Source organism: Triticum aestivum, chromosome 5B, assembly GCF_018294505.1.
Source record: "Triticum aestivum cultivar Chinese Spring chromosome 5B, IWGSC CS RefSeq v2.1, whole genome shotgun sequence".
Classification (NCBI taxonomy): Eukaryota; Viridiplantae; Streptophyta; class Magnoliopsida; order Poales; family Poaceae; genus Triticum; species Triticum aestivum.
This window is the reverse complement of record NC_057807.1, coordinates 279,737,063-279,758,916: the sequence shown is the minus strand read 5'-3', so window position 1 is coordinate 279,758,916 and position 21,854 is coordinate 279,737,063. Positions and strand designations below refer to the sequence as shown.

Genomic DNA, 21,854 nt, shown 5'->3' with positions numbered 1-21,854 from the left:
TACAACAATTTATATGTCATCATGCCTTGACCATATCACATCACAACAAGCCCTGCAAAAACAAGTTAGACGTCCTCTACTTTGTTGTTGCAAGTTTTACGTGGCTGTTGCGGGCTTCTAGCAAGAACCGTTCTTACCTACGCATGAAAAACCACAATGATTTTTCATCAAGTGTGTTGTTTTAACCATCAACAAGGACCGTCCATAGTCAAACTCGATTCAACTAAAGTTGGAGAAACTGACACCCGCCAGCCACATATGTGCAAAAGCATGTCGGTAGAACCAGTCTCATGAACACGTTCATGTAATGTTGGTCCAGGCCGCTTCATCCAACAATACCGCTGAATCAAAGTAAGACGTTGGTGGTAAGCAGTATGACTATTAACGCCCACAACTCTTTGTGTTCTACTCGTGCATACAACATCTACGCATAGACCTGACTTGGATGCCACTGTTGGGAAACGTAGTAATTCAAAAAAATCCTACGATCACGCAAGATGTATCTAGGATATGCATAGAAACGAGAGGGGAGAGTGTGTCCACGTACCCTCATAGACCGATAGCGGAAGCGTTTAGTTAACGCGTTGATATAGTCGAACGTCTTCACGATCCAACCGATCCAAGCACCGAACGTACGGCACCTCCGTGTTCAGCACATGTTTATCCCGATGACGTCCCTCGAGCTCTTGATCCAGTTGAGGACGAGGGAGAGTTCCATCAGCACGAAGGCGTGGCGACGGTGTTGATGATGTTACCGGCGCAGGGCTTCGCCTAAGTACTACGACAATATGACCGAGGTGTGTAACTATGGAGGGGGACAACGCACATGGTTAAGATAACTTGATGTGTCTTGGGGTGCCCCCCTGACCCGTATATAAAGGAGGAGAGGGGAGGCCGGCCAGCCCTTGTAGGGCGCGCTAGTAGAAGGGAGTCCTACTAGGACTCCAAGTCCTAGTAGGATTCCACCTGGTGGAAGAGGGGAAGGAAGGGAGAGGGAGAAGGAGAGGGAAAGGACGGTCGAGACCCCTTCCCTTGTCCTATTCGAACTCCCCATGGGGGGCGCCTCCCCTATGTGTGTTGTCCTCTCTCTCCCCTATGGCCCATGTTGGCCCATTGCTTCCCCGGGGGGTTTCGGTAACCCTTACGACACTCCGTTTTTACCCGACACCACTCGGAACTCTTTCGGTGTTCGAATAATGTTGTCCAATATATTGATCTTTATGTCTCGACCATTTCAAGACTCCTCGTCACATCCGTGATCTCATCCGGGACTCCGTACAAACTTCGGTCATCAAAAACACATAACTCATAATACAAATCGTCATCGAACATTAAGCGTGCGGACCCTACGGGTTCGAGAACTATGTAGACATGATCGAGACATATCTCGGATCAATAACCAATAGCAGAACATGGATGCTCATACTGGCTCCTACATATTCTACGAAGATCTTTATCGGTCAAACCGCACAACAACATACGATGTTCCCTTTGTCATCGGTATGTTACTTGCCCGAGATTCGATCGTCGGTATCATCATACCTAGTTGAATATTGTTACCGTCAAGTCTCTTTACTCGTTCTGTAATGCTTCATCCCACAACTAACTCATTAGTCACATTGCTTGCAAGGCTTATAGTGATGATCATTACCGAGAGGGACCTGAGATACCTCTCCGAAACACGGAGTGACAAATCCTAATCTCGATCCATGCCAACCCAACAAACACCTTCGGAGAAACCTGTAGAGCATCTTTATAACCACCCAGTTACGTTGTGACGTTTGATAGCACACAAGGTGTTCCTTCGGTACTCGGGAGTTGCATAATCTCATAGTCTGAGGAACATGTATAAATCATGAAGAAAGCAGTAGCAATGAAACTGTAACGATCATAATTCTAAGCTAACGGATGGGTCTTGTCCATCACATCATTCTCCTAATGTTGTGATCCCATTCATCAAATGACAACACATGTCTATGGTTAAGAAACATAACCATCTTTGATTAACGAGCTAGTAAAGTAGAGGCATACTAGGGACATTATGTTTTGTCGATGTATTCACACATGTACTAAGTTTCCGGTTAATACAATTCAAGCATGAACAATAAACATTTATCATGGTATAATTAAATAAATAATAACTTCATTATTGCCTCTAGGGCATATTTCCTTCAGTCTCCACTTGCACTAGAGTCAATAATCTAGATTACAAAGTAATGATCCTAACATCCATGGAGTCTTGGTGCTGATCATGTTTTTCTCGTGGAAGAGGCTTAGTCAACGGGTCTGCAACATTCAGATCCGTATGTATTTTGCAAATCTCTATGTCTCCCTCCGCGACTTTATGCCGGATGGAATTGAAGCGTCTCTTAATGTGTTTGGTTCTCTTGTGAAATCTGGATTCCTTCGCCAAGGCAATTGCACCAGTATTGTCACAAAAGATTTTCATTAGACTCGATGCACTAGGTATAGCGCCTAGATCGGATAAGAACTCCTTCATCCAGACTCCTTCATTTGTTGCTTCTGAAGCAACTATATACTCCACTTCATGCGTAGATCCCGCCACGATGCTCTGCTTGGAACTGCACCAACTGACAGCTCCACGATTCAATAAAAATATGTATCCGGATTGCGACTTAGATTCATCCGGATTGGTGTCAAAGCTTGCATCGACATAACTATTTACGACGAGCTCTTTGTCACCCCCATAAGCGAGAAACATATCCTTAGTCCTTTTCAGGTATTTCAGGATGTTCTTGACCGTTGTCCACTACTCCACTCCTCGATTACTTTGGTACCTCCCTACTATACATATAGCAAGGCACACATAAAGTCTGGTACATAGCATTGCATACATGATAGAACCTATGGCTGAAGCATAGGGAAAGACTTTCATTTTCTCTCTATCTTCTGAAGTGGTCGGGTATTGAGTCTAACTCAACTTCACACCTTGTAACACAGGCAAGACCCCTTTCTTTGACTGATCCATTTTGAACTTCTTCAAAACTTTATCAGGATATCTGCTTTGTGAAAGTCCAATTAAGCATCTTGATCTATCTCTATAGATCTTGATGACCAATATGTAAGCAGCTTCACCGAGGTCTTTCATTGAAAAACTCTTATTCAAGTATCCTTTTATGATATCCAGAAATTCTATATCATTTCAAATCAACAATATGTAATCCACATATAATATTAGAAATGCTACAGAGCTCCCACTCGCTTTCTTGTAAATACAGGCTTCTCCAAAAGTCTGTATAAAACCATATGCTTTGATCACACTATCAAAGCGTTTATTCCAACTCCGAGAGGCTTGCACCAGTCCATAAATGGATCGCTGGAGCTTGCACACTTTGTTAGCACCCTTTGGATCGACAAAACCTTCTGGTTGCATCATATACAACTCTTCTTCTAGAAATTCATTCAGGAATGCAGTTTTGACATCCATCTGCCAAATTTAATAATCATAAAATGCAGTAATTTCTAACATGATTCAGACAGACTTAAGCATCACTACGGGTGAGAAAGTCTCATCGTAGTCAACTCCTTGAACTTGTCAAAAACCTTTCGCAACAAGTCAAGCTTTGTAGACAGTAACATTACCGTCAGCGTTAGTCTTCTTCTTGAAGATCCATTTATTTTCTATGGCTTGCCGATCATCGGGCAAATCCACGAAAGTCCACACTTTGTTCTCATACATGGATCCCATCTCAGACTTCATGGCCTCAAGCCATTTCGCGGAATCTGGGCTCATCATCGCTTCCTCATAATTCGTAGGTTTATAATGGTCTAGTAACATGACTTCTAGAACAGGATTACCATGCCACTCTGGCGCAGACCATACTCTAGAAGACCTACGAGGTTCTGTAGTAACTTGATCTGAAGTTTCATGATCATCATCATTAGCTTCCTCACTAATTGGTGTAGGAATCGCTGGAACTGATTTCTATGATGAACTACTTTCCAATTCGGGAGAAGGTACAACTACCTCATCAAGTTCTACTTTCCTCCCACTCACTTCTTTCGAGAGAAACTCCTTTTCTAGAAAGGATCCATTCTTAGCAACGAATATCTTGCCTTTGGATATGTGATAGAAGGTGTACCCAATAGTTTCCTTTGGGTATCTTATGAAGACGCACTTCTCCAATTCGATTTGGGTTCGAGCTTATCAAGTTGAAGCTTTTTCATATGAGCATCACAGCCCCAAACTTTAAGAAACGACAACTTTGGTTTCTTGCCAAACCATAGTTCATATGGCGTCGTCTCAACGGATTTTGATGGTGCCCTATTTAAAGTGAATGCAGCCATCTCTAAAGCATAACCCCAAAACGATAGCAGTAGATCAGTAAGAGACATCAGAGATCGCACCATATTCAATAAAGTATGGTTACGGCGTTCGGACACACCATTATGTTGTGGTGTTCCAGGTGGCGTAAGTTGCGAAACTATTCCGCATTGTTTCAAATGAATACCAAACTCGTAACTCAAATATTCACCTCCACGATTAGATCATAGAAACTTTATTTTCTTGTTACGATGGTTTTCTGCTTCACTCTAAAATTATTTGAACTTTTCAAACATTTCAGACTTATGCTTCATTAAGTAGATATACCCATATCTTCTCAAACCATCTATGAAGGTAAGAAAATAACGATACCCACCATGAGCCTCAACACTCGTTGGACCATATAAATCAGTATGTATTATTTCCAATAAGTCAGTAGCTCGTTCCATTGTTCCGGAGAATGGAGTCTTAGTCATCTTGCCCATGAGGCATGGTTCGCCAGCACCAAGTGATTCACAATCAAGTGATTCCAAAAGCCCATCGGCATGGAGTTTCCTCATGCGCTTTACACCAATATGACCTAAACGGCAGTGCCACAAATAAGTTGCACTATCATTATCAACTTTGCATCTTTTGGCTTCAATTTATGAACATGTGTATCTCCACGATCGAGATTCAACAAGGGTGCATGACCATAAAAGATATTACTCATATAAATAGAACAACCATTTTCTCTAATTTAAATGAATAGCCGTCTCGCATCAAACAAGATCTAGATATAATGTTCATGCTCAACGCAATAACAATTATTCAGGTCTAAAACTAATCCCGAAGGTAGATGTAGAGGTAGCGTGCCGATGGCGATCACATCAACCTTGGAACCATTTATGACGTGCATCATCACCTCGTCCTTAGCCAATCTTCATTTAATCCGTAGCCCCTGTTTCGAGTTGCAAATATGAGCAACAGAACCAATATCAAATAACCAGGTGCTACTACGAGCATTAGTAAGGTACACATCAATAACATGTATATCAAATATACCTTTCACTTTGCCATTCTTCTTATCTGCCAAATACTTGGGGCAGTTCCGCTTCCAGTGACCAGTCCCTTTGCAGTAGAAGCACTTAGTTTCGGGCTTAGATCCAGACTTGGGCTTCTTTCCGGGAGTAGTAACTTGCTTGCTATTTTTCTTTAAGTTCCCCTTCTTCCCTTTGCCCTTTTTCTTGAAACTAGTGGTCTTGTTAACCATCAACACTTGATGCTCCTTTTTGAATTCTACCTTCACAGCCTTTAGCATTGCGAAGAGCTCGGGAATCGTTTTCGTCATCCCTTGCATATTATAGTTCATCATGAAGCCTTTATAGCTTGGTGGTAGTGATTGAAGAACTCTGTCAATGACACTATCATTAGGAAGATTAACTCCTAGTTGAGTCAAGTGGTTGTGGTACCTAGACATTTTGAGTATATGTTCACTGACAGAACTATTCTCTTCCATCTTGTAGCTATAGAACTTGTTGGAGACTTCATATCTCTCAACTCGGGCATTTGCTTGAAATATTAACTTCAACTCTTGGAACATCTCATATGTTTCATGATGTTCAAAACGTCTTTGAAGTCCCGATTCTAAGACGTAAAGCATGGCACACTGAACTATCGAGTAGTCATCAGCTTTGCTTTGCCAGACATTCAAAATGTCTGCAGTTGCGTCTGCAGCAGGCCTTGCACCTAGCAGTGCTTCCAGGACGTAGTTCTTCTATGCAGCAATGAGGATAATCCTCAAGTTACGGACCCAGTCTGTGTAATTGCTACCATCATCTTTCAACTTTGCTTTCTCTAGGAATGCATTAAAATTCAAGGGAACGGTAGCACGGGCATTCATCTACAACAACATAGACATGCAAAAACTATCAGGACTAAGTTCATGATAAATTAAAGTTCAGTTTAATCACATTACTTAAGTACTCCCACTTAGATAGACATCCCTCTAGTCATCTAAATGATCACGTGATCCAAATCAACTAAACCATGTCCGATCATCACGTTAGATGGAGTAGTTTTCAATGGTGAACATCACTATGTTGATCATATATACTATATGATTCACGTTCGGCCTTTTGGTCTCAATGTTCCAAGGCCATATCTGCATATGCTAGGCTCGTCAAGTTTAACCGAGTATTCTGCACGTGCAAAACTGGCTTGCACCATTGTATGTGAACGTAGAGCTTATCACACCCGATCATCACGTGGTGTCTCGGCACGACAAACTGTAGCAATGGTGCATACTCAGGGAGAACACTTATACCTTGAAATTTAGTAAGGGATCATCTTATAATGCTACCGCTGTACTAAGCAAAATAAGATGCATAAAAGATAAACATCACATGCAATCAAAATATGTGACATGATATGGCCATCATCATCTTGTGTTCATGATCTCCATCACCGAAGCATCGTCATGATCTCCGTCGTCACCGGCTTGACACCTTGATCTCCATCGTAGCATCGTTGTTGTCTCACCAACTATTGCTACTACGACTATCGCTACCGCTTAGTGATAAAGTAAAGCAATTACATGGCAATTGCATTTCATACAATAAAGCGACAACCATATGGTTCCTGCCAGTTGTCGATAACTTTGTTACAAAACATGATCATCTCATACAATAATTTATATCTCAGCATGCCTTGACCATATCACATCACAACAAGCCCTGCAAAAACAAGTTAGACGTCTTCTACTTTGTTGTTGCAAGTTTTACGTGGCTGCTCCGGGCTTCTAGCAAGAACCGTTCTTACCTACGCACCAAAAACCACAACAATTTTTCGTCAAGTGTGTTGTTTTAACATTCAACGGGGACCGGGCGTAGTCAAACTCGATTCAACTAAAGTTGGAGAAACTGGCACCCGCCAGCTACCTATGTGCAAAAGCACGTCGGTAGAACCAGTCTCATGAATGCGGTCATGTAATGTCGGTCCGGGCCGCTTCATCCAACAATACCACTGAATCAAAGTAAGACATTGGTGGTAAGCAGTATGACTATTATCACCCACAACTCTTTGTGTTCTACTCGTGCATATAACATCTACGCATAGACCTGGATCAAATGCCACTGTTGGGGAACGTAGTAATTCAAAAAAAATCCTACGATCACGCAAGATCTATCTAGGAGATGCATAGCAACGAGAGGGGAGAGTGTGTCCACGTACCCTCATAGACTGAAAGAGGAAGCGTTTAGTTAACTCGGTTGATGTAGTCGAACATCTTCAGGATCCAACCGATCCAAGCACCGAACGTACGACACCTCTGCGTGCAGTACACGTTCAGCCCGATGATGTCCCTCAAGCTCTTGATCTAGTTGAGGGCGAGGGAGAGTTCCGTCAGCACAACGGCGTGGCGACGGTGTTGATGATGTTACCAGCACAGGTCTTTGCCTAAGCACTACAACAATATGACCGAGGTGTGTAACTGTGAAGGGGGGCACCGCACACGGTTAAGAGAACTTGATGTCTCTTGGGCTGCCCCTGCCCCCGTAAATAAAGGAGGATAGGGGGAGGCCGGCCTGCCCTTGCAGGGCGCGCCAGGAGAAGGGAGTCCTACTAGGACTCCAAGTCCTAGTAGGATTCCACCTGGTGGAAGAGGGTAAGGAAGGGGAAGGGAGAGGGAGAGGGAAAGGGGGGCCGCGCCCCCTTCCCTTGTCCTATTCGGACTCCCCATGGGGGGCGCCTCCCCTATGTGGGTTGTCCTCTCTCTCCCCTATGGCAAATGTTGGCCCATTGCTTCCCCGGGGGGTTCCAGTAACTCTTCTGGCACTCCGTTTTTACCTGAAACCACTCAGAACTCTTTCGGTGTCCGAATAATGTCGTCCAATATATCAATATTTATGTCTCGGCCATTTCGAGACTCCTTGTCACGTCCGTGATCTCATCAGGGACTCTGAACAAACTTTGGTCATCAAAAACACATAACTCATAATACTAATCGTCATCGAACGTTAAGCGTGCGGACCCTACGGGTTCGAGAACTATGTAGACATGATCAAGACATATCTCCAATCAATAACCAATAGCGGAACCTGGATACTCATATTGGCTCCTACATATTCTACGCAGATCTTTATTGGTCAAACCGCACAACAACATACATTGTTCCCTTTATCATCAGTATGTTACTTGCCCGAGATTCGATCGTCGGTATCATCATACCTAGTTCAATATCGTTACCGGCAAGTCTCTTTAGTCGTTCTGTAATGCTTCATCCTGCAACTAACTCATTAGTCACATTGCTTGCAATGTAACGCCCCGAGACCGACGCTCCAGAAGACTTCCAGCTATTCCGAGTTTCGTCGTGTGATTTGTTTTATTTGTTGCATTCATCCTTGCATCATGTCATCATGCCATCATGTCATTTTTTTTAACTCAACTAAATAAATTGTATGGATTTTTCGATCCATTTAAATCGAGGGAAGGGTGACTTCTCTTTATAACATACCCTCCCGATATATAGGGAGATATTATAAATTATTCCATTTATTTGGAATTACCCATAACCCGCTTGCAAAATATCCCATGTCGTTGTTATCTCAATTCTTGTTCTCCAACCTTGCCAATAATTATTTCATCGTTTTTCGGAGCTCCACCAAAAATCCGAACATTTTTGGACCTTCCCAAACCTCACTTCCTATTCAAATCATTTGAATTTAAATCAAATGAGTTTGAATTTAATCTTTCAATCATGGCCTTTCTATTTTTCTCGGAACAAACTCATTTTTTGTGAGTCCAAGAATATTATTTGCATGTGCTAATTCTTTGTCTATCCTTCTCTTTCTTTTCTTTCTCTTTTTCTGTTTTGTTTTAAATGGGAAAATGAGAGAGAGAAGAGAGAGTGCAGCCTGTAGCCCAGCCGGCCTCTAAGCCCAAGGCCCAGCCGCCCCCACCTTTCCCCGTAACCCTAGCCCGAACCACTCTCCCTCCCATCGATCCCCATCTCTTCCTCTGGCCGCCGCACTCATCTCTCTCCCTCGATCCCCCTCCTCTTTTCTTCCTCGTCGCGCCGAACCAGGGAGACGCCGCCCCCGCGCCCTGTCTTCCTCCTCGCCCTGCGCGCCCGACGCCGCCCCGCGTCCTCAACTCCGGCGGCCACGTGCCCCTCCTCGACCTCGCCGCCGACAGCAGCAGCTGCTGCACCCTCGCGCCAAGCGCTGCCCCTTCGCGCCCCTCTGTCGTTCGCCTCGGGCTCCTCCGACCTTCCTCGCGCCCGATCTGCTCCAAACCGCGCCACCGGCCAAGTTCCTCGACCTCCGCGTCGTCCCGGAGTCCCTCGCCCACCGCTGCACGGTCCAGTCGTTGCTTCTCCGAGCTGCGTCTGTACGTCGACGCCAAGTTTCGTTGCCTACTCGCCGCCATCGCCTTAGCAGGAGCTCCGCCTCCCCTGCTTCATGCCAAGGCCAACACCGGCCACTTCTTCCAGCCGCTGCTCGGCCATGCCCCGACGACCAGCAGCTCGAGCTACCTCCACGCACCTCCTGTGACCTCCCGAGGCAGGGCCTTTGCTAGTCCCTCGATGCCCCTTCAGTTCAGCAAGACCGGCTACTTCGACTACCACACCGGAACGCAAGTTCATGGATATGCCAAGTTCCTCTACGACTTGTGTACAACTACCGTCGCCAAGACCGGACCGACAAGTACCCCGGCAACGAGATGTACCTCTACCGCCGCCGCGAGAACGACTACTTCCACGACGTCCCGTGAACGCCTACTTCCTCTACACCGCTCCGAACGCGTTCTGCCCCGAATTCACGCTTCGAAGGTATAACCGCCGAGAACGACCGCCGTGGACCGAATGCATGTGTTGTATGAGATGCACCCTATGTTTGCACCGTGCCCGTTTGCTTCATGCACGTTCCTCCTCGTTCGCCATGCCGATGAACCGTGGGAACCCGGTAACCGGGATCACCCCACCATCTCTAGCATGTTCCGCACATCCGCACGCCTCCTTTTGCACCGGTATCTCCATGAGCTATCGGGACCGGAATGTTGCCGTGGCACCATTTTTGTTTCGTCGCCGTGGCACCCTTTTTGTTCCGCCATGGTGACCAAATGCTTCTTAATGCTCTTGTCAATATTTTCATAAAATTGTATAAAACTTGTATATGTCATCCGCATCATGATAATAACAATTAAAATGTTTAAACTTGTTGTTGCATTAAATTGCTAAATGCATATGGGGATTTACCGGATTTGTTGTTTTTATATCCGGCCCCATTTAAATTGTTTAGATGGTATAGTTTATGTTATGCTTCACCTCTTGCCATGTTTAACAACAGTTAATGTTGTTGGGTAGCTTAATCGAGAGATAACTAAATAATTGATGTGGTGTTCCGTCAACATGCACCTCGTTGCATATTGAGCTCCACTTAACTTGTAGTATTGTTTGTTGCACTTTGCCATGCCATGCCTCATTAAACCGGACATGCATCATACTTGTTTGCGCATCATGCCATGTTTATGTGATGTTTGTTTACTATGTTGTTTGTTTCTTTCCGGGTTGCTTCTCTCGTTAGCTTCGGTTTCGTTCCGGAGTTGTGAGGATTCGTTCGTGTACGACCGTTTGTCTTCTTCTTGGACTCGTTCTTCTTCCTTGCGGGATCTCAGGCAAGATGATCATACCCTCGAAATCACTACTATCTTTGCTATGCTAGTTTGCTCGCTCTTTGCTATGCCAATGCTACGATGCCTACCATTTGCTGGTCAGCCTCCCAAATTGCCATGTCAAACCTCTAACCCACCATGTCCTAGCAAACCGTTGATTGGCTATGTTACCGCTTTGCTCAGCCCCTCTTATAGCGTTGTTAGTTGCAGGTGAAGATTGAAGTTTGTTCCTTGTTGGAACATGGAGATGTTGTTCCTTGTTGGAACATGTTTACTGGTTGGGATATCACAATATATCTTATTTAATTAATGCATCTATATACTTGGTAAAGGGTGGAAGGCTCGGCCTTATGCCTGGTGTTTTGTTCCACTCTTGCCGCCCTAGTTTCCGTCATATCGGTGTTATGTTCCCGGATTTTGCGTTCCTTACACGGTTGGGCTATAATGGGAACCCCTTGACAGTTCGCCTTAAGTAAAGCTCTTCCAGCAATGCCCAACATTGGTTTTACCATTTGCACTAACAACCTACCACCTTCCCTTGGGTTCTGCAGACTCAAGGGTCATCTTTATTCTAACCCCCCCGGGCCAGTGCTCCTCTGAGTGTTGGTCCAAACTAGAGTCCTGTGCAGCGCCCCCTCGGGGAAACTCGAGGTTTGGTTTTAGTTGTACGGATTGCTCATCTGAGTGTGCCCTGAGAAAGAGATATGTGCAGCTCCTATCGGGATTTCTCGGCACATTCGGGCGGTGTTGCTGGTTTAGTTTTACCCTGTCGAAATGTCTTGTTGTACCGGGATACCGAGTCTGATCGGAACGTCTCGGGTGGAGGTCTATTACTTCGTTGACCGTGAGAGCTTGTGATGGGCTAAGTTGGGACACCCCTGCAGGGTATTATCTTTCGAAAGCCGTGCCCGCGGTTATGAGGCAGATGGGAATTTGTTAACGTCCGGTTGTAGAAAACCCGAAGTTGACCTTAATTAAAATACATCAACCGTGTGTGTAACCGTGATGGTCTCTTCTCAGCGGAGTCCGGGTAGTGAACACGGTGTTGGAGTTATGCTTGACGTAGGTTGCTATAGGATCACTTCTTGATCATACTTTTATCGACCGTGCTTTGCCTTCTCTTCTCGCTCTCAATTGCGTATGTTAGCCACCATATATGCTAGTCGCTTGCTGCAGCTCCACCTCATTACTCCATCCTTCCTATAAGCTTAAATAGTCTTGATCTCGCGGGTGCGAGATTGCTGAGTCCCCGTGGCTCACAGATACTTCCAAAACCAGTTTGCAGGTGCCTATGTTACCGAGCAGGTGACGCAACCAAGCTCAAGGAGGAGCTCGATGAAGATCTTGCCCTTTGTGTTGTTTCGTTCTAGTTGATCAGTAGTGGAGCCCAGTTGGGGTCGATCGGGGACCTTTGTCGCATTTGGGGTTCTTCTTTTATTTTGGTTCCGTAGTCGGACCTTGATTGTATCTGGATGATGTAATGCTTTATTCATGTAATTGTGTGAAGTGGCGATTGTAAGCCAACTATGTATCTCTTTCCCTTATGTATTACATGGGTTGTGTGAAGATTACCTCACTTGCGACATTGCTTTCAATGCGGTTATGCCTCTAAGTCGTGCTTCGACACGTGGGAGATATAGCCGCATCGAGGGCGTTACAAGTTGGTATCAGAGCCTTCCCCGACCTTAGGAGCCCCATTGCTTGATCGTTTTTAGCGGCCGAGTTGTGTCTAGAAAAATATTTTGAGTCATTTAGGATTATATATATCGGAGAGTTAGGAATTCTTTTTACTCCCCAGTCTCTTCATCGCTCTGGTAAGGCATCCTGACGTAGAGTTTTGACTCTTCTCTTCTCAAATTTCACTAAAAAAAATTTTAGGATCACGCGGGTATCTTGGAATCGCTTCGATGGTTTTATGATGAGAACATTGTCTTGGTGCCTCCTGTCAGGGGTTTAGTGGAAGTGTCCCGGGGAGTTGAGCTCTGAGGTGTTGTCATCATAATTTTATCGTTGCAGTTCTGGAATACCTGAGTTTAGTACGCCGACATCGAAAATCTCTTTTATGCAGTTGTTGGTGAGATAACCCCGATAACCCAGTACTGAGGTGAGTACGGGAGTATTGCCATGACTTGTATAACGGATGCTTTTCGAAGGTTGAGGTAGATGGTTTCCGAAGGTTTCTTGGTTATGTGTTGAAGGATGGATACAGCTGGATGTAGGATTTGTTAGTTTTGGGTGAGATATTATGCTTCCCCTGTATCCCCAACACCTGATTGCATAACCGGAAAATTTCGGGAGTTTCATAGGTGGGAATTCAAGTAGCTCTTAGGATATCTTTCCAACGGATGTATGATATGAAATTGGGGTTCGACGTCTAGTGGTCCGCCTATTCACGGTTGGTTTTACAGTGGTCTCGTTGTGTCTTAAAGAGTCCTTGGCTATGCCGACTCGGGGACGCTTCGTATGTCATGTGCACTGCCTTGTACATGATGGTGCTGTACGATCGAGCCCGTGTAGGCCCCACCACGAAAACTTCGGACGAAATCTCTATCATATGTTTGTTCTGGCTTATTTTGCAAGCCAATCCTTTGTTTTTTTTTTGAGTTGTGGTATTCGAGTTGCTTCGAAGTCAAATGTTGATTCCATACCTTTCCAAATGGTGTTCTCATATTCCTATGTGAATACTAATCCTTCTTGATCATCGAGTCTGTCTTGTCAATCCTTTTTTTTAACCGGTGTGTCTCTCCTCAAGTGGATCCGTTCACGTCAACATTTGCAAGATCATTTATCACTTCTTCTCAACGGTGTTTGTTTCATCCGTCTCCAAGTTGCCTTTGTTTTTCCCACCCTCCCTCCCTTTTGTTTTCTTCAAGGACTAAGATTTCTTCTTCAAGTATCCATTTTATTGATGGGAAGTTTCTCCATTCTTTTCCGTCAATGTTCTTATCCGGTGATTCTCATGAAGATTCTAATGGAGCTTCAAGTTCGTCATTCCTCGTTCTTTTCTTCTCCGGTGGATTTAATTCAAGCCTTGGTATTAAGCATACTCCTTTTTTTTCCAATGCTTTTCTTATGCCGGTGCACCTCTTAATCATCCATCTCTCGCTATTAAATTGTTCCGGAGTGCTCAAGATATCTCGAAGATTCGTGTTTCCACTCTGCATTCGTTCAAGCTCTTTCGAGATTGGTATCTCATTCAAGTCATTTAATTCAACTGGTGCAACATCTCTTTTAAATCTTTTCAACGGTGTTCTTTTGAGTGGGCCCTAACCCACAGGTCTTTTCCCAGGATCTTACCTGACTCTTCTATTTTCCCAGAGCTATCCTAAATTCTTCTCCAAGTTTGACGTAAGAATGAGTTATCATTAGTCAAATGCTTTTCTCCAAGATCTTTCAAATTCTTTTCATAGTTGGCTCAACCTCTTCGCTTTTGATTCTTCCGGTGGTTTCGAATTCTTCCCCTCTCATCTTGTTTTAACCGGAGTGGTTTCGAATTCTATCTTGTCCATTAAACTCTTGATTCATGTCTTTGCAACCTTCAAGTTCTCGTAATGTTCCTTGTTCCTCTTTCTAACGGATTGTTTGCAATCTCGTTCATCTCCTTTGTATTCTTTCTTTCAATTTGTTCAACCTCTCAAGGTTCTTTGGTTTCACTCATTGGTCAAAGAAGCAACTTAGTTTTACCTCTTCTCTTCCTCTTCCATTTCTCTCCGGTGCCATCCTAGATCTCGGGACGAGATCCTCTTGTAGTGGTGGAGTGTTGTAACGCCCCGAGACCGACGCTCCAGAAGACTTCCAGCTATTCCGAGTTTCGTCGTGTGATTTGTTTTATTTGTTGCATTCATCCTTGCATCATGTGCATTGCATCATGTCATCATGCCATCATGTCATTTTTTTAACTCAACTAAATAAATTGTATGGATTTTTCGATCCATTTAAATCGAGGGAAGGGTGACTTCTCTTTATAACATACCCTCCCGATATATAGGGAGATATTATAAATTATTCCATTTATTTGGAATTACCCATAACCCACTTGCAAAATATCCCATGTCGTTGTTATCTCAATTCTTGTTCTCCAACCTTGCCAATAATTATTTCATCGTTTTTCGGAGCTCCACCAAAAATCCGAACATTTTTGGACCTTCCCAAACCTCACTTCCTATTCAAATCATTTGAATTTAAATCAAATGAGTTTGAATTTAATCTTTCAATCATGGCCTTTCTATTTTTCTCGGAACAAACTCATTTTTTGTGAGTCCAAGAATATTATTTGCATGTGCTAATTCTTTGCCTATCCTTCTCTTTCTTTTCTTTCTCTTTTTCTGTTTTGTTTTAAATGGGAAAATGAGAGAGAGAAGAGAGAGTGCAGCCTGTAGCCCAGCCGGCCTCTAAGCCCAAGGCCCAGCCGCCCCCACCTTTCCCCGTAACCCTAGCCCGAACCACTCTCCCTCCCATCGATCCCCATCTCTTCCTCTGGCCGCCGCACTCATCTCTCTCCCTCGATCCCCCTCCTCTTTTCTTCCTCGTCGCGCCGAACCAGGGAGACGCCGCCCCCGCGCCCTGTCTTCCTCCTCGCCCTGCGCGCCCGACGCCGCCCCGCGTCCTCAACTCCGGCAGCCACGTGCCCCTCCTCGACCTCGCCGCCGACAGCAGCAGCTGCTGCACCCTCGCGCCAAGCGCTGCCCCTTCGCGCCCCTCTGTCGTTCGCCTCGGGCTCCTCCGACCTTCCTCGCGCCCGATCTGCTCCAAACCGCGCCACCGGCCAAGTTCCTCGACCTCCGCGTCGTCCCGGAGTCCCTCGCCCACCGCTGCACGGTCCAGTCGTTGCTTCTCCGAGCTGCGTCTGTACGTCGACGCCAAGTTTCGTTGCCTACTCGCCGCCATCGCCTTAGCAGGAGCTCCGCCTCCCCTGCTTCATGCCAAGGCCAACACCGGCCACTTCTTCCAGCCGCTGCTCGGCCATGCCCCGACGACCAGCAGCTCGAGCTACCTCCACACACCTCCTGTGACCTCCCGAGGCAGGGCCTTTGCTAGTCCCTCGATGCCCCTTCAGTTCAGCAAGACCGGCTACTTCGACTACCACACCGGAACGCAAGTTCATGGATATGCCAAGTTCCTCTACGACTTGTGTACAACTACCGTCGCCAAGATCGGACCGACAAGTACCCCGGCAACGAGATGTACCTCTACCGCCACCGCGAGAACGACTACTTCCACGACGTCCCGTGAACGCCTACTTCCTCTACACCGCTCCGAACGCGTTCTGCCCCGAATGCACGCTTCGAAGGTATAACCGCCGAGAACGACCGCCGTGGACCGAATGCATGTGTTGTATGAGATGCACCCTATGTTTGCACCGTGCCCGTTTGCTTCATGCACGTTCCTCCTCGTTTGCCATGCCGATGAACCGTGGGAACCCGGTAACCGGGATCACCCCACCATCTCTAGCATGTTCCGCACATCCGCACGCCTCCTTTTGCACCGGTATCTCCATGAGCTATCGGGACCGGAATGTTGCCGTGGCACCATTTTTGTTTCGTCGCCGTGGCACCCTTTTTGTTCCGCCATGGTGACCAAATGCTTCTTAATGCTCTTGTCAATATTTTCATAAAATTGCATAAAACTTGTATATGTCATCCGCATCATGATAATAACAATTAAAATGTTTAAACTTGTTGTTGCATTAAATTGCTAAATGCATATGGGGATTTACCGGATTTGTTGTTTTTATATCCGGCCCCATTTAAATTGTTTAGATGGTATAGTTTATGTTATGCTTCACCTCTTGCCATGTTTAACAACAGTTAATGTTGTTGGGTAGCTTAATCGAGAGATAACTAAATAATTGATGTGGTGTTCCGTCAACATGCACCTCATTGCATATTGAGCTCCACTTAACTTGTAGTATTGTTTGTTGCACTTTGCCATGCCATGCCTCATTAAACCGGACATGCATCATACTTGTTTGCGCATCATGTCATGTTTATGTGATGTTTGTTTACTATGTTGTTTGTTTCTTTCCGGGTTGCTTCTCTCGTTAGCTTCGGTTTCGTTCCGGAGTTATGAGGATTCGTTCGTCTACGACCGTTTGTCTTCTTCTTGGACTCGTTCTTCTTCCTTGCGGGATCTCAGGCAAGATGATCATACCCTCGAAATCACTACTATCTTTGCTATGCTAGTTTGCTCGCTCTTTTGCTATGCCAATGCTACGATGCCTACCATTTGCTGGTCAGCCTCCCAAATTGCCATGTCAAACCTCTAACCCACCATGTCCTAGCAAACCGTTGATTGGCTATGTTACCGCTTTGCTCAGCCCCTCTTATAGTGTTGTTAGTTGTAGGTGAAGATTGAAGTTTGTTCCTTGTTGGAACATGGAGATGTTGTTCCTTGTTGGAACATGTTTACTGGTTGGGATATCACAATATATCTTATTTAATTAATGCATCTATATACTTGGTAAAGGGTGGAAGGCTCGGCCTTATGCCTGGTGTTTTGTTCCACTCTTGCCGCCCTAGTTTCCGTCATATCGGTGTTATGTTCCCGGATTTTGCGTTCCTTACACGGTTGGGCTATAATGGGAACCCCTTGACAGTTCGCCTTAAGTAAAGCTCTTCCAGCAATGCCCAACATTGGTTTTACCATTTGCACTAACAACCTACCACCTTCCCTTGGGTTCTGCAGACTCAAGGGTCATCTTTATTCTAACCCCCCCGGGCCAGTGCTCCTCTGAGTGTTGGTCCAAACTAGAGCCCTGTGCAGCGCCCCCTCGGGGAAACTCGAGGTTTGGTTTTAGTTGTACAGATTGCTCATCTGAGTGTGCCCTAAGAAAGAGATATGTGCAGCTCCTATCGGGATTTGTCGGCACATTCGGGCGGTGTTGCTGGTTTAGTTTTACCCTGTCGAAATGTCTTGTTGTACCGGGATACCGAGTCTGATCGGAACGTCTCGGGTGGAGGTCTATTCCTTCATTGACCGTGAGAGCTTGTGATGGGCTAAGTTGGGACACCCCTGCAGGGTAGTATCTTTCGAAAGCCGTGCCCGCTGTTATGAGGCAGATGGGAATTTGTTAACGTCCGGTTGTAGAAAACCCGAAGTTGACCTTAATTAAAATACATCAACCGTGTGTGTAACCGTGATGGTCTCTTCTCGGCGGAGTCCGGGAAGTGAACACGGTGTTGGAGTTATGCTTGACGTAGGTTGCTATAGGATCACTTCTTGATCATACTTTTATCGACCGTGCTTTGCCTTCTCTTCTCGCTCTCAATTGCGTATGTTAGCCACCATATATGCTAGTCGCTTGCTGCAGCTCTACCTCATTACTCCATCCTTCCTATAAGCTTAAATAGTCTTGATCTCGCGGGTGCGAGATTGCTGAGTCCCCGTGGCTCACAGATACTTCCAAAACCAGTTTGCAGGTGCCTATGTTACCGAGCAGGTGACGCAACCAAGCTCAAGGAGGAGCTCGATGAAGATCTTGCCCTTTGTGTTGTTTCGTTCTAGTTGATCAGTAGTGGAGCCCAGTTGGGGTCGATCGGGGACCTTTGTCGCATTTGGGGTTCTTCTTTTATTTTGGTTCCGTAGTCGGACCTTGATTGTATCTGGATGATGTAATGCTTTATTCATGTAATTGTGTGAAGTGGCGATTGTAAGCCAACTATGTATCTCTTTCCCTTATGTATTACATGGGTTGTGTGAAGATTACCTCACTTGCGACATTGCTTTCAATGCGGTTATGCCTCTAAGTCGTGCTTCGACACGTGGGAGATATAGCCGCATCGAGGGCGTTACATTGCAAGGCTTATAGTGATGATCATTACCGAGAAGGTCCAGAGATACCTCTCCGAAACACGGAGTGACAAATCCTAATCTCGATATATGCCAACCCAACAAACACCTTCAGAGACACCTGTAGAGCATCTTTATAATCACACAATTATGTTGTGACGTTTGATAGCACACAAGGTGTTCCTCCGATATTCGGGAGTTGCATAATCTCATAGTGTGAGGAACATATGTAAGTCATGAAGAAAGCAGTAGCAATGAAACTGTAACGATCATAATGCTAAGCTAACGGATGGGTCTTGTCCATCACATCATTCTCCTAATGATGTGATCACATTCATCAAATGACAACACATGTCTATGGTTAGGAAACATAACCATCTTTGATTAACGAGCTAGTCAAGTAGAGGCATACTAGGGACACTATGTTTTGTCTATGTATTCACGCATGTACTAAGTTTCCGGTTAATACAATTCTAGCATTAATAATAAACATTTATCATGATATAAGAAAATAAATAATAGCTTTATTATTGCATCTAGGGCATATTTCCTTCATGAAGAAGATATCACTACAATTACATATGGAAAATGTCGGCCACTCTAAACTTTTGTAAGGCTGAAATCACTGCCTACTTGCTTATATTGAAGTAAAACATTGTTCAAACTTTATATTGATGAATACTTGGTAGCGAATTCTATGATATTCTTGTCTGAACTTCCTCCTTCCCGCATTGCCTCCTTGGCCTTTTGCATCCACTTCACAACATTTCTTTTGTACTCATCCTTTCTCTCCACATCCATCACCTCTCTAATGCACCTCTCAAGCTCCTCCATCTTTAGATATCCATTATTGTCCTTCGGTACACGCACACCCATGCTCCATGCACTCTCCATATACTTTGCAATGGTGGGTTGGTCAGCCCAATGCGGAATACCCACAAGAGGTACACCATTAACAAGTGCCTCTAGTGTCGAGTTCCATCCACAGTGGGTAACAAAGCAAGCTGCATGTATGTCAAGAATTAAAAATTAAAATATTATTATCACCATCGTTTTGCCATATCTTGTAATAACCTTGTGCAACAAAGAATGAAAAGAAGTATGTTGTGTGATGTCATACCAATAGCCCTATGTGCAAGAACCTCAAGTTGGGGGCACCATGAGACAATTAATCCAATCTTCTCACATTTTTCCTTGAGTTCTTTGGATAACTTGTGTTCCTCGTTGGACCTTACAACCCAGAGAAAAGGTTTACCGGAATTGCACAGTCCATTGCCAAGCTCCTCTAGCTGGGTTGCATCATAATTAGAGACAGTCCCATAGGACACCAGCACAACGGATGAATTGCTTTGCTTCTCTAGCCAATCCATGCACAGTGCATCACCGTTGAAAAAGTTAAAACCATATGATTTATTGGATGGTAGGCGATCATCGTTGAGGTAGAATGATGGCAAGGTTGGGCCAACCATCTTCGCTCTCCATGTTAATTCCATGTACTCTACCTCCTGCTCAAATGACAGTGTGTCAAAGATCAGTTTCTATTTGAACCCAATGAAGCAGAACCGAACATACGCACAACCTATTCATGGGAGCCAGTTTGTTTGTTCCTAACCATATAAATTTCGCCGCGGAAAAGAAGCATATGGACTCGACTCAGCTCACAACGGATGTGCCATATTTATTCACTAGGGTAACATATGCACAGTCTGTGAAGTAGAATCAAGCATAGGGCTCCCGCAAATCTCAAACCTCATTTGGTGTTATGCGTTCTCCTCATACTATAAATATAAAATATAAACTCGTACTCCCTCTGTACCAAAATAATCGTCGCTCGAGTAGCTGAACTTCAGCTATTCCAACGACAACTATTTCGGTACAGAGGGAGTAGAAAACTACAGTGGTGTTCTATATTGAGTTATTGGCTAATAAGTAAATTCTTGTTTTGTATATGTGTTTGATTCGCAGGGTTATAAAATGCCGGGCATAAGAAAAACATAGGATTGAAATGTCATACTCATCTCAATTCTACAAGTTTTTGTGTTGTTTGATTGCATCATAGGAAAAACAAATGATTGTTTCAAAGATGTGAGTGGATGCTAGAAATTCTATGGGAAGTAGTACGAAAAATTCCTTAGAAAAAATTCCTATAAGATTCAATCATATGAATCAAACAACCAACATAGGAAAAATTCTAAGGAATCTAATCCTTCAAAATTCCTATGAAAATCCTTGGTTATGCCCAAAATGTGCACGCGCTGCAATCATAAAAAGCATGTGTGTTGTGTGCAGTTTATAATTGTGGATGACTTCTTCAAGCTTACAGAGAAAGTCTGTCGTCCTACAGACGCTCACGTGATTTCGTCTTTACAGAACCCATCGAGTGACTAGAGCAGAGAAGTATGGCTCACCTTCGGCTCGAGGTCGCGGAATGAGTTGACGAGCACATCGTCGGCGTCCTCCAGCCCCTCGAACTGCCCAACCGACACCTTGAGGAACGTTGGCTGCGACTCCGGCACCGCCGCGAACGGCGGCATGTCCTCCAGCCCCAGCTCCACGCCGAGCGCTCCTCTCGCGAGCAGCGCGCGCCCGTCCGTCGCCGGCAGCGCCAGCCGCCCCGCCCACAGCTCCCCGTAGACGACGTCCACCGCGCACGGCTGAGAGAAGAAGGCCGCGGCCGCGACGCCGGACGCCTGCGCCACCCGCCGCGCCCACGCCAGGTGAGCGTCGTACACCAGCACGCGCACGGGCCGCCCCGCGCGCGCCTCCGACAGGAGGAGCTCCCGCAGCGTCTCGGAGCCCACGGCCGCCAGCCGCGAGAAGTACTCCGCCGTGTCCGGGCACGAGGCCATGCCGCCGGCGTCGCAGCCGTCGGAGATCGCGGCCACGCCGAAGGGCGAGCCGGGGGGCGGGGTGGTGGAGAGCACGTACCGGGTGGCGACGAGTGTCGGGCGGAGGCCGTGGTACGCCAGGCGGCGGCCGAGCTGGAGCATCGGGTTGGTGTGGCCCTGCGCCCCAGGGACCGGGAGGAGCAGGACTCTCGCACCACCGCCGCCGGCTCCGTGGCAGACGCTCGAGCTGGTGGTGGCTGTCGCCGCGGTGACCGTGGGCTCCATATTTCAGTTCTGTTCTT

The 21,854-nt window shown here is 45.7% G+C and overlaps 1 protein-coding gene across 1 annotated transcript; it reads right to left on the bottom strand.

Moving 5' to 3' along the window:
* Nucleotides 1-19,228: 19,228 nt before the first annotated feature.
* LOC123115984 (UDP-glucosyltransferase UGT13248) lies at nucleotides 19,229-21,854 on the bottom strand. The gene is made up of 3 exons (XM_044537010.1): nucleotides 21,133-21,854; nucleotides 19,845-20,229; nucleotides 19,229-19,728 (listed from the first exon to the last, which is right to left on the bottom strand). The coding sequence occupies exons 1-3, from the start codon at nucleotides 21,835-21,837 to the stop codon at nucleotides 19,391-19,393; spliced, it is 1,428 nt and encodes a 475-aa protein (XP_044392945.1). The 5' UTR covers nucleotides 21,838-21,854; the 3' UTR covers nucleotides 19,229-19,390.

Bases quoted from the DNA above. Each gene is read 5' to 3' on its own strand.
- LOC123115984 (XM_044537010.1), bottom strand. From the start codon at position 21,837: ATGGAGCCCACGGTCACCGCGGCGACAGCCACCACCAGCTCGAGCGTC. The intron at 20,230-21,132 runs GTGAGCCATACT...TCATTTGAGCAG, and splicing joins TCCGCGACCTCGAGCCGAAG to GAGGTAGAGTACATGGAATT. The intron at 19,729-19,844 runs GTATGACATCAC...ACATACATGCAG, and splicing joins TCTTGCACATAGGGCTATTG to CTTGCTTTGTTACCCACTGT.